The sequence below is a fragment of the Sander lucioperca genome, chromosome 7 (assembly GCF_008315115.2).
Source record: "Sander lucioperca isolate FBNREF2018 chromosome 7, SLUC_FBN_1.2, whole genome shotgun sequence".
Taxonomy (NCBI): domain Eukaryota; kingdom Metazoa; phylum Chordata; class Actinopteri; order Perciformes; family Percidae; genus Sander; species Sander lucioperca.
Window position 1 is genome coordinate 19,554,970 of NC_050179.1, and position 13,349 is coordinate 19,568,318.

The following is a 13,349-nucleotide window of genomic DNA, read 5'->3' on the forward strand; positions in this document are numbered from 1 at the left end:
CTCTAGTGTAAACTGGGAATTTCCTCACCTAAAGGATTATTAGAAACACCATACTAATACCGTGTTTGACCCTATCCTATCAATATGGGCCAATATTTCTAAAGAATCCTTCCAGCACCTTGTTGAATCAATGACACAAAGAATTAAGGCAGTTCTGAAGGCGAAAGGGATCCCCCACACCGTTACACCACCACCAGCCTGCCCAGTGGTAACAAGGCATGACGGATCCATGTTCTCATTCTGTTTACGCCAAATTCTGACTCTACCATCTGAATGTCTCAACAGAAATCGAGACTCATCAGATCAGGCAACATTTTTTCCAGTCTTCAACTGTCCAATTTTGATGCGCTTGTGCAAATTGTAGCCTAATTTTCATATTTTTAGTGGAGATGAGTGGTACCCGGTGGGGTCTTCTGCTGGTGTAGCCCATTCACCTCAAGGTTGTGCGTGTTGTGGCTTCACAAATGCTTTGCTGCATATCTCGGTTGTAATGCTTCACCTCTAGCATCAACAAGGCATTTTTGCCCCCAGGACTGCAGCATACTGGATGTTTTTCCTTTTTCAGACCATTCTTTGTAAACCCTAGAAATGGTTGTGCGTGAAAATCCCAGTAACTGAGCAGATTGTGAAATACTCACACCAGCCCGTCTGGCACCAACAACCATGCCATGCTCAAAGTTGCTTAGATCACCTTTCTTTCCCATTCTGACATTAAGTTTGGAGTTCAGGAGATTGTCTAGACCTGGACAACACCCCTAAATGCATTGAAGCAGCTGCCATGTGATTGGTGGATTAGATAATTGCATTAACGAGAAATTTAACAGGTGTTCCTAATAATCCTTTAGGTGAGTGTAGTTATGTAGTGAGCTATGTATTAGGCTTTTAAATATCGTTCTATTAACAATTAATTCCACATATATTAAGGGGACCAATTATTTGTTTATTTTTATGGCCTACATACAGTGGTGGAGAAAGTATTCAGATCCTTTACATGAGTAAAAGTACTACCACACTAAAAATACTCGCTTGCATTGAAAATGTTACTTAAGTATAAGTATGTAAGTATAATCAGGAAAATGCACTTAAAGTATTAAAAGTAAAAGTAGCCTACTCAAAGCAGAAAAATGTCTCATCTATGTTAAACTATTATATATCATTAGATTATTATTACACATGAATTAATATAAAGGCAGGTTTTTACTGTTGTAGCTGGTTGAGGTGGAATTAATTAATAACTATTTTCAAAAGGACTGCAACTAATGATTGTTTTCATTATGGATTATTTTGCTGATTTTTTTGTTTTCTCCATTAATCGATTGATTGTTTGAAAACAGTGAGAAATGTCGTCACAATTACCCAGAGCCCAAAGTGATACCTTTACAATGCTTGTTTTGTCCAACCAATAAGTAAATCATTTCAGCTGTATTATACTGTTTGGCAATATATAACAAAACATCATATCATCTTATAAGTTCTTCATGTTTTGTGTGCAAAAATCTTAATCTGTAAAGTTGTCAGATAAATGTAGTGGAGCAAAATATACAATGTTTCCCTCTGAGATGTCATGGAGTAGAAGTAGAAAGTGGCATGAAAATAAAATACAAAAGTAACATACTTTAAATGTGTACTAAAGTACAGTACTTGAGTAAATGTTAATTATACAGTCCACTACTGAATTCTAAGCAGTTTATTGAACTTTTGTTGTTGTTGATGATGGAAAACCAGACACATCATTATTGAAAGCAGTCTTTTTTTTTTTTACACATCTCATAAAATGTCTCTTCAACATCCTCTCTCTGGTGTCTGATGCATACTCACATTGATTATCAGTCATCGCAGTACATAAATAATGAGCACACAAACTGAAATTAAAATTCAGTTTAATTAGTCGAGACAAAAACAGCTTGAGATCAGAGTGAAAACAAAACTGTTGTGGGTTTGAAGCATCACTCAGTTCAGCCGAGTCTTCAGAGGGATGAAGGAGAAGCAGTTGATTCTGCTCAGATGTTGAACTGTATTCAAACAGTATTTGCGAATATGTTTCAGTTTGTTTTCCTACATGCCAGATGGGTGGGGTTCACCACAACGAACAGTTCAGTGGCTGCCAGAACAATTTGCCAATCAGAGAGACGTTTAAAAAGACAACTTAGTATTTTTTCCCTGTGATGGATGACTTGGTTGATGCTATGTGTGGTCTGATTGGCTTCACTCTTCACATCCATCTAGTATTTCAAGTTTGGTGAACAGACTCAAATTATTGGTTGAACGTATGAAGAGCCATCACAGTCCACATTAAACATCCTCCTGGTAGTTTCCATGATCACTTCCTGGTTCATCTCTGGTCCATCTGATCAGAAATTGTAGTTTTTAGGATAGTTTCCACGCAGCTCTATAATAAAGAGTTCAATCGTGGAAAACATCAGTGTTGTTTCCACACATGCTTCAGTCTGAAACAGGAAGCTGATAAGGACTCTGCTGGTGTGAGTTAGTCCAACTGGCTCACAGTTGTCATGCTCTGATCTGCAGAAAGAGAAATGAAGAAGAAGAAAATGTAAAACAGCTCCTGGTCACTCTGTGTGGTTTAAAAAAAAAAAAAAAAAAAACATGATCAGCCTCATGTGTCCATTAATTAAAAGTAACAGAAAAGTTATTTATCTTATAATAAAATTGTGGTATACATTAAGAATACATGGTTGTGTGATTTGCTACAAGGGCGCTTTCAATAGAAAAACAAACTGAATACACTTATATTTCAAACACAAAGGCAAAATAATGTTCAGTATATGATAATGTTCAGTATATGAGTTTTAAATCCAATTGTGAAAATGAATCGTGAAAGTTGTAACTCTAATGGTAGTCTTGCACTGCCAGATCTTCCTCCACAGCGCTGCGGAGGAGGGTCTGGCTAGTCCACACAGCATTCTGGGATAGGAGAAAAACGTGCTCTGGTTTATTGGCATTTCTATAAACCAATCACAATCATTTTGACCGGCGCTAAGTGCCGAACGCAGCACCGGTGCCTCTGCAAAATAGCCTCGGGAAGGAACTTGTTTCGGTGGAACGTGTACGTTCAAAAGTAGTTTTAGTCGTGCAACAGAAAACTCAGATTGGACAGATAGTCTAGCTAGCTGTCTGGATTTACCCTGCAGAGATCTGAGGAGCAGTTAACCATAGTCCTCATAAATCCACCAGAGTTTAAACTGCCAACACAAAGAAAGCAGAAGGTGAGGGACATCCAGCCGAAAAGAAGGACATCCGGCCGAAATTTTGGCGGCACCGGAGCAATCCCGGAAAATGAAACATCGTCGATACAGACTACTTTAATGGTAACCCAAGATTGGCTGTCCGTATGTGAAAGTAAACTGCATTTTACCACGTTTGGAAAATCTGTTTAGCCCTATATCTCATATATACTAATCTTAAATCTGTAAATGTGTCAGTTTAATTTAACCAGGGCCTTTTATTATTTTTTTATCATCATTATATATTTACTTTAAAGTGATGCTTGCCTCTCGTAACTGCTGCTATTACTGCTTTTATTTATTTGTTTTATTTTAACTACACCGAGAAGCCTTGCGAGATGTCAATGGACCTGAGTACAATGACAATAAAGATCATTCATTCGTCCATTCATTCACTCATTCATCTTTGCAGAACTACAGGCAGTACTTTTCATTCCCCTTGGAGAATTTAAAAGAGTAATGTCTGATGTTTGTTTAAGACTCTTGATGATAGTTTTTGAATAATTAAACTGTGTTGCTTCATTGCTGGATGTCTGGCTTTAGACCTGTTGTTGTTGTTGTTGTTGTTGTGTGCTGGTGACTATGAATGTTTATTTCATTGATTTCAATGAGACTACCTGATTGAATGAAGTTAGTATTTTGAATGAAAGTCGACACAGCAGAATGAAAGTCTCGACTGGCTCCAGGAAACCTTAAATAATTTGCTACAATGTAAACATTGTGTGCATTATTTAGGAAGTATAAATATGCCTGTGTTATTTCTAATGCCATGTGAACAAGAAATGAAAAGTGTGACCAGGGAAGTCAGAGCAAAATATTAATTATAAAAAGATTAATCTTCACAACTGCTACAAACAAAAGAAATGTCCTCTCTGGAGACCCGTAGTCAGCACCATGATATAAATCATGCTGAATCCTGCTATTCATCTACAAATGAGCAAGAAATTAATTTGTGCATCACTAGGGACATGTTTGGCATTTTTAATTTTACATTTTTTGATCAATTTGGCATTACAGTTTGGCAAGGGTGTGATTTTTTTTTTTTTTCAAATTTTGTAAATTCAATCTCAGCTCCTATAATAAGTCTATAATAAACTGTGTAGCCAAAATACAGACACAGTATAGGACAAATATGTCCCTATATTGAAACCCATTAATTTTTTTTTTGATCCTACGATCTTACCAGCATAAAATCATGCATTTTATTTTAGGCTTTCAATCTAGAGCACTGGCTTCAAATTTGTAGTTTTTACTATTTTACACCAGATTGAGTCATTTTTCATGTTTGCCCCTACCATTTATATACAAAGTAATTCAATTCCTGAAATTGGCAGTGGCATTATGTAAACAAACTAGCATTTAAAAGGGTTAAAATTCTAAAAAAAGAATGAATATTTGGTAATAACGATCAGGGCTGAAGTTGGTTAAAAGACTTCACTTAATGAAAGTGGAAAATAATATTAATGTATAATTATCACAGCAGTTTTTGACATGTTTGTCCTCTAAGGACATAAGAGCAACTCTTCTAAACTTTTAAAGGATGAGGCAGGCGATATTATACATTTTTCTCATAGTCAACAAATTCCATGAAAGGAGCCTTTAAGTACATTTTCCTGTTTTTACTTCAGTTTTTTTTTAGTTGGAAATGAATAAGCTTTAATGACTAGAATATAATTTAGTATAATAATACAGTATACAGCAATAAATGCAGAATCAGATTTTATTAATATTTTATGTAGCTTTTTATCTACATTTAACTTAGGTCATGTCAGACAAGTTCCTATATAATTTAAGAAGGGTGGGAACCAAGACAAATACACATATAAAAAGCAGTGGTCCAGTGGTCACATTTATAAGTCTTTGACAGAAGTTTAAATAAATCTATAAAAAATCCAACATCAACAAAGTTATTTGGGTCTTGAGAGAACAGTTTAAAAAAGTTACAGCATCTGGAAGCCAGAAAACCTTCACTGTAGCCACATCTATAAAGTAGACTTTCATTTTTAACGCACTCCAAACAAAATATACAGAGAATTACATTTAAACATCCTTGAGAGAGCCTCCATTCCTCACCTCAGTTAACAATCAAATTGAATAAATCCTTTACAGAGTTGGTCAAGTCCTCAAATGAGTTGTATGTCAAAAAAGCAAAATTATCTCTCAAAGTCTAAAGTTGTTTCAACATGAACTCTGGAAGACTTAAAAAAAAAAAAAAAAAAAAAAAAAGTAAAAAGTGTCCAGCGCGGTGTTGTGTATTTTATGAACTGTACTTGTAGAGTAAGTATTATAATAATAGGTTGTGCTGCTGGCATGTTTTTGAACCAAGGCAAACCCTGAAACCTTGTTTTGTGGATTTTGTGGTGTCTGCTGCATTTGCTATCAAACTTCTCCCATCGGCCATCGAAGCCGACCACTGCTCACGCCCATCAAGAGGCTCAATAAAGGAAGAGCTCTGACTCCCACAGGATTTATTTTTCTGCTTTTTAAAGAAAACCTGCAGGCAACTCTGTGGCTTCCAATGAGAGGCAACTGTTTGAAAAATGTCCATAGAAGAAACTGCATACTTCACGCTCTTATTTACCAAACCAGACATCAGCCAGTGATGCTTTGAAGGACATCAAAGGGATGAGAGAGCACAAACAAATATCTAAAATGCATAAGTCCTGTTTTCTCTGTTTATAAGACGATTTGGATCTTGCTTTTCAAGCTGAAATCCACAACTTTTAATAATGTTCAAAATGCAGCAGCAATGATGGAGCATCCAGTGTCGTCTTTCTGAAGTTGTGTTAGCTCATTGTTGTTGGAATTCAGTAAAAATAACTAATCTACAGTATCTCACAAAAGTGAGTACACCCCTCACATTTTAGTAAATATTTCATTATATCTTTTAATGGGACAACACTGAAGAAATTACACTTTGCTACAATGTAAAGTATTAAGTGTACAGCTTGTATAACAGTGTAAATGTGCTGTCCCCTCAAAATAACTCAACACACAGCCATTAATGTCTAAACCGCTACAAACCGCAACAAAAATGAGTACACCCCTATGTTAAATTCCCATAGAGGCAGTCAGATTTTTATTTTTAAAGCCCAGTTATTTCATGGATCCAGGATACTATGCATCCTGATAAAGTTCCCTTGGCCTTTGGAATTAAAATAGCCCCACATCATCACATCCCCTTCACCATACCTAGAGATTGGCATGGTTTTATGTCGGTTAGCCTAATAGCTGGTTTGATTTGCATTGAGAGATGATTTTATGGAAAGTACCCCATGCCAATCTCTAGGTATGGTGAAGGGCATGTTCAAACAGAATCCGTGGAGATTTAAGCATAAAAGTTATATTAACATCTAGTTTAGTTTTAAATCATCTTTTGAATACAGCTCATTGATCAGTTTAAACCGTAGACAAGAAACATTTCTTGCTGATTTAAACGCTGAATCTCATTATGCGTTTCATTGAGAGTACTGTAAGGGACCTTTGAGATGGGCTTAAACTTTAATGCAATGATAATTGACACATCTGGCCTACTTACTATGTGTTTGAGATATTCACAAAAAAGTGGTTAAAATTATCAGTCATCAATTGATTTTTGTAAACTTCGCTCCAAACAGAACATATGCATCCATACTAAATGTCACATGATGCAGACTTTTTCAAAGATAATATGCTACAGCATATCTTGGCATGATAATGTCAGCAGCCTCTGGTTTGAAGTCTCATGTCTACATATGGTCACAGTTGGGATGAGCTTTGTGAGCTCACTTGTATATCTTCCAGATATCTCAGCAGCGCATGTTTTAGTTCAAACTGTCAGAGCAGCTGCCTGCGACTGTAATTCATCCTCATCAGAATATTACCTCTTATTGAGGCTGCCTCTCTGTGCTGCCATTAAGATGGCCTCCTTCATAGTCCAGCTGGCAGAGGATCATGTTGTTCTTGAGGAAAAACTTGTCTCCCACGCAAAATCTGCAGAGAGAAATAAAAATATGGAACTGGGTCTTGGTTCTTTGAGCTGAAATGAATCATGAGGTCCCAGAGGAGCATTTCAGGCATATTTTCAGCCCTGCTATGATAATCACAAAATTAATCTTGCATGATTGCTGGCTTGATTAACTGTCCAAGTGATACAAAGTTTTTAGCCCCTCGAGGTTTTAAACTGTGCAGTAAACTTTATCACATACTGATTACAATGCATATCGGTGATATGCTCATAATGACCGGTGAGCTCACTGGTGCACCGCCCAGATAAGTCAACTGAATTTGATCTCCCTGGCTAATTGCTCCCCTAATCTTACCTCTGGCGGCAGAGCTGACAGGCGAAGCAGTCTAAATGGTAGACGTTGTCTCTGGCTCTCATCACCATCTCAAAGGCAGGGATCAAGTTACTGCAGGCTGCACAGTTCCCCGTTACCCCAAAGAGCCTGCAGAGGGAAAGAGGGCGACAAGCAGACCTGTAGTCTGGACGCACTTAAGATACATGTCAGCCAAGAGCTGAAGAAGGAAAAAAACACTGAAATGAAGGGAAGACAAGCCTGAAAAGTAATTCAACAGGACCCTACTTCTGAGTCACAGATGTTGCACTCTTTTTGCAAATAAAAATTGTTTTAAAGTGGTCAACTGCACTGCATTTCCTACAGATTATTGCTGGCTTATTGCTGCTGCTGCTACTAATGCCGCGCTTGCATCATATTGTATGGATTCTAATTAAGAGCAGCCAAGCAGGAGGAAACATTCCCATCTGCCTCCTATAATTCTGAGTAGGAGGAAGAGACATTTCTAACATATCTCCCACATGGCAGGAGATAACTGCATCAATCTAGAGCCAAAATAAAACTGCAGAGCCACCGTTGTTGACAGTTAAATGTAAATTAAATCCAATATTAACTGATACACTTAAGCTAATGATAGCTAATTAACAAGACCACGAGTCTACAGCCATGCTAACATGCTCCCAACAACATTACTAACACGCTGATGTAAATGTTTACCATCTCAGTTCAACTTGTTAGCATGCTAACATTTGCACTAAACAACAAAGTACATCTGAGACTGATGGGAATGTCATTCGTTTTACCAATTTGCAGGTATTTGGACATAAACCAATGTGTTGAATTTTTTGACTTGAGAGATGAGCGCCACAGGAAAAGTTGAGGGATTCATGCTTTGGAGAACATACATTTTGGACCAAATTTCATGGCAATCCATCCAGTAGTTGGGGAGACATTTCACTCAAAACCACAAATGTCAACCTCTCGGTGACGTTAGTGGAAAAGTCACCAAAGTTCACCAAAGTCAGTAGGATTCATCATCTGGGGAACATGAATGTCATGTCATGCACAAATGTAATGCCAATCCATCCAGTAGTTGTTGGGATATTTCAGCCTGGACTGAAGCGATGGACCGTTGGGCACAAGGAGCTATATATATATATATATATATATATATATATATATATATATATATATATATATATATATACTGTATATACTGTATATATATATTAGCCGAGAGTTTATTGGTAAAACATTACAATACAGAACACAACATTTTGAGTCGAAGAACAAGTAGTCTTGCATAGCCAGACCTATCTCCACAGTGCTAGGCCCCAAAAAAAGGGTCTTGAAGCACCCATTATTATTTTGGTGTAGGGGAATGGACTGAATACAGTAGCAATATACATCAAATATGATACATTACTCAAGAGCAAACTTTGAGGAACGAGGTTAACAAGTTTGTGTCCACATTCTGAATGTGAATCAGCAACTGAGCAATGCAAAACAAACTAACTACTCATTGATGTTTGGTTATATATTTACTATTTGTGTGCGCCACCAGTTGAAAGTTAGCAATGTGTTTCTTATTCATTCCTGTTCATCCCTTACTGTAGTGTTAACAATTCTGTATATCTGGTTCAACTCGTTAACAATCGTCTAGAAATATGTGCTATGTACTTTTAACAAAAAAAAGTATGTGAGCATACCTAGATAAGGCTTCATTGGCTTATACGGTGTGATAAGAAGACCTCGCAATGCAGGTAGCCATCTTGGAATAATGTGAAAACACTCAAATGTTGTAACAATGTTCTTCCGTAATGCAAGCGTACTACTTTTTTTCTCTCTTTTAAACAAACTGTTGATGCTGCAGGAAACTTCAAATGGTTTGCTTGCTGTGAACCGTGAGATATTTCACAGAGTATCAAATGTAAAAGCTTTTATACTGTAAACTGGGTATAACTTGGATCACTGTTTCATTACATCAGCTGCTGATAAAGAGCAGGAAAAGGGGGATTCAGTGAAGTGAAAATGTCAAAATTTATATGAAAATGTCACTTACTTTAAGTGCCAGATGGGTGTGTTTTTTGCCTCATAGGACATTACACAAAAGAACTTGAGAGTCAATCTTCTGAAACAATTTATCCGACACCATTTGAACTATGTCCTCAAACTACCTGAGAACAAACCCTGTGTTGTTTTTAAACACTGAGTGACTCAGTGCTGACCAGCTGCAGATTGCTTCACCTCTCATTCACCTCTAAAAGAATGAACAAACGGCTCCCTAAGAGCCTGACACACATAAAGATAAGTTGCAGAGCGGCTGATTTCCATATTCCATTAGAGGCCAGATAGAAGAGGAGGTTTGGGAGGGAGCAACTGCTATGGAAAACGAAAACCGCAAAAAAAAAAAAAAAGGAGGGAGGAAAGAGGCGAGCATGTGTCTCCATGAGCTTCGGATGACAAATGAAAAAAACGTCATCAAACGAGTGACCAACACGGGGAACAAAAGCGAGTCCTAATTAACCAAATGTTCGGATCTAACGAGCCTGAGTCCTGAGCAGGCACCTGGTGGGTTTTTTTTCCTTCTCCTTAACGAGGCTATGGAGCTCAATGCTAATTCTCTACTAATGGTCCAATTAAAAGAAATCACATGGTTTTAATCCCGCTCTTCAAAGGCTTTTGGTCTGCACCCTCACAATGATGAGGAAAACAGGAGGCAATCTAGCCAATTTAACTGTCAAAAGGGGTTTTAGTCTCTTAAGTGCAGCACAGCTAATGAGAGACTTAGCTCCAACCAAATCCAGCTGGATTGTACATGAGACTAACACATGAGTTCAGCAATGTGGCTGAGATATCAGGAGTTCTCCTGCTGACCTGACACCAGACGTCGTTATTTAAGGCAAGAAAATGAAGGCTATATAACTCGGGGAAGGGCCGCTTGAGCCGGGGTTAGGGTTTGTACATAAGTGGTGTCATCAAGATTCATGGTCAGAAGACTGTTTAAATCCAAAAGAGTATTTAAAACATAGGCTACTTAATTCATAAAGTCATTGTGTAGTGATTCACAGACACTAGCGGTCGGGTTCAGACAGAGCTGTTCAGACAATCTAAAAACATTTATCTCTATCTGAAGAGTTTATAAGGAGGGTTTGAAGTGTGTTTAGTGTTATAAACCTCCTGCCCCCATTACATGGCAGATAGCGTAGGTACCAGCATACACTAGCAGTAATGTTGCCTACTTACTTTTGTTTCTTAACAAATGTTATGAAACTGATACAACTAAATATGTAGCTATAGAGCCAGGAGACCGTTAGCTTAGAGCCCTAGCCCTAGAAACAGGGGGAAACAGTTAGCCTTGCTCTCTCCAAAGCTAATTAAATACCAATACCTTTTAATCATTATCTCGTTTGTTTGAAAATGTAAAGTGTAAAAATGACAATTCAGATTAGACACTCTGGGAAGTTACTGTTTTCTGGCCAAGACACAGTCCGACACCTAACCCCACTTAAAATGGAGATAGACGGAGCCAGGCTAGCTGTTTCCCTCTGTTTTCAGTCTTTATGCTAAACTAAGCTAACCAGCTTTATGCTCCAGCTACAGACATAGAAGTGCTATCAATGTTCTCATCTAACTGACAAGAAAGCAAATATTTCCCAAAGCATTTAACTATTTCTTAACATCCTCAAGAGAATGGTATTGTTGCCTATTGTTGCAATATGAAATCTTGAGTTTCTTTAGATACTCTGTGTCATCTTCACCCTCTACTGTCTCATTTCTTTCTATGTTTATTGTCTGAAAAATAAGTACAATTGGCACGACAGTGACCAGAGAAAGCAGAACAGAAGAATGTAATATTTTTGCTTTTTAATACACAGATCCTGCAGATGACTCCAAACAAACTCAAGTAGCTCATTTAAACGTGAGTAAAAACACGCTTGGACTTGTTTTGTATCTCTGAGAAACATGACACACCTTCTGTGAGGGTTTCACTGAAAGTTTTACTTAATCAGCCTGAAGGTTCAGCAGCATTTTAATCTGAGTTTACACAGTTATCTACATTTGGAAAGCTAACTGAGAGCTGCTCACTTGTGTCTCTGCCCTCATGGAAGTTACATTTCTGCACACTTTCCTTATTCAGTTTCTGCTGGATTGTCAACGGGAGGCTCTCAGATTCAAGTTAATATCTCTGTTAACCTACATTATCAGACTGTTCCCTTTTACTACAGTCACAACAGTCTGCTTCTTAAATCGTATACAGTACTTCAATTCTATTAATAGACTGCAAAATGTACACTTGACTATGATGGCAATAGCAGTAATTACTGGGATGATTTGTTTTGAAGCTGCAGAATGCAGCCAGTCCAGATACACCTGTAACAGTCTTACGTACCTCAGGTAGTCCCTGCGGCAGAGGATGAGGTTGGCCCGGGTGTAGAGGGTGGAGCCCACCCGGCCCAGGCGGCAGTCACAGCAGGCACACTTCAGACAGTCCTCGTGCCAGTACCTGTCCAAGGCCTGCAGCATGAAGCGGTCCCGGATCTTACCGTTGCAGCCGGCACAGCCCCTCGGCTTCTCTCTGGACTGGAGGGACACGAGAGACACACCTGGCAGGAAACAAGAGAATGACAAAGACAGAGCCAGATGAGGTTGAATTAGAAAGTTGATCATGATTAGCAACTGAATTCATGAGAAAAGTATCAATAATACAGAGATATTCCAATAAGGTTGATAGATCTATCACAGGAGCTATAATGCTATGAATGCATTTGATCATTATACATTCACTGTTGATACCACAGACACTACACATGTCAGTAAATAATAGTGCTATAAATAAAATATAAATAAAAAATATGTGACCTGTTAGGTCTCCTTAAATGCAAAATGTAATCCCCTATGGGAATATAATGATGGAGAACAAATGCCTAAAGTCATTTTACACACACACATACACACATACAACAGTTGTTTTCTGTTAGGGAGGAGTCAAACTCATCATTAATCTTAATAAAGGTGTTTTGCAGTTTGATATGAAAATTGGGGAACATCTGCTTTCTGCAATCTTTAATTTAAATGTATGTCTCGTTGCAGATACACACAGCCCTTTCCCAGTCTCCAAAACCTTTTCTGTTTCCATATGTCATAGTTAACATAGAAAAAGGAAATTAACGGCAAGCATAAATATGCTACTTACTCTCCTCCTTCTCCAGTACCATCCTTTCCGGAAAACAACAATCCAACAACAGTAGAAATGCCACCCTCAAGATAATAGCCCGAAGAGCGATAATAAACACAGAGGGCTTTGACACTCGCTCAAACTTCAGCTCCGCTCCTCATTACCCAGAAGAAAGCCATGAGAAACAGTCGCTTTCTCGTAAAAAGACAAAGAAAAGTAGCCCCGCGGATGGATGAAAACAGCGTCCCCGGGTATCACCTTGCCGGCAGGAAAGATGTCCTCAAATTAAGAGTGGCTGTGTGCCTTATCTTAGCTGATGTCAGTGCAAAAGCATTCCTGTATCTGCAGGCTGCGGCTGTTGCCCTCAGACGAGCTTCTCTGCACTGAGCCTCCTTACAGAGCTCTCTCTCTCTCTCTCTCTCTCTCTCTCTCTCTCTCTCTCTCTCTCTCTCTCTCTCTCTCACTATCTCTCCTCTCTCTCTCTCCCTCTCTCTCTCTCCCTCTCTCTCTCTCTCTCTCTCTCTCTCTCTCACTATCTCTCCCTCTCTCTCCCTCTCTCTCTCTCTCCCTCTCTCTCTCTCTCTCCCTCCCTCTCTCTCTCTCCCTCCCTCTCTCTCTCTCTCTCTCTGCAAACAAACTCCCACAGTCAAA

At 38.4% G+C, this 13,349-nt stretch overlaps 1 protein-coding gene across 1 annotated transcript; it reads right to left on the minus strand.

The window, feature by feature from the left end:
- Positions 1-1,672: 1,672 nt before the first annotated feature.
- On the minus strand, positions 1,673-13,101 carry LOC116046829 (rhombotin-1-like). The gene is made up of 5 exons (XM_031295270.2): positions 12,717-13,101; positions 11,913-12,126; positions 7,544-7,669; positions 7,106-7,214; positions 1,673-2,520 (listed from the first exon to the last, which is right to left on the minus strand). Exons 1-4 carry the CDS (start codon positions 12,736-12,738, stop codon positions 7,109-7,111), a joined length of 468 nt encoding a protein of 155 aa, XP_031151130.1. The 5' UTR covers positions 12,739-13,101; the 3' UTR covers positions 1,673-2,520; positions 7,106-7,108.
- Positions 13,102-13,349: the final 248 nt, after the last annotated feature.

Bases quoted from the DNA above. Each gene is read 5' to 3' on its own strand.
- LOC116046829 (XM_031295270.2), bottom strand. From the start codon at position 12,738: ATGGTACTGGAGAAGGAGGAGA. The intron at 12,127-12,716 runs GTAAGTAGCATA...GTTTCCTGCCAG, and splicing joins GGTACTGGAGAAGGAGGAGA to GTGTGTCTCTCGTGTCCCTC. The intron at 7,670-11,912 runs GTACGTAAGACT...TTCCCTCTGCAG, and splicing joins TGCCGCAGGGACTACCTGAG to GCTCTTTGGGGTAACGGGGA.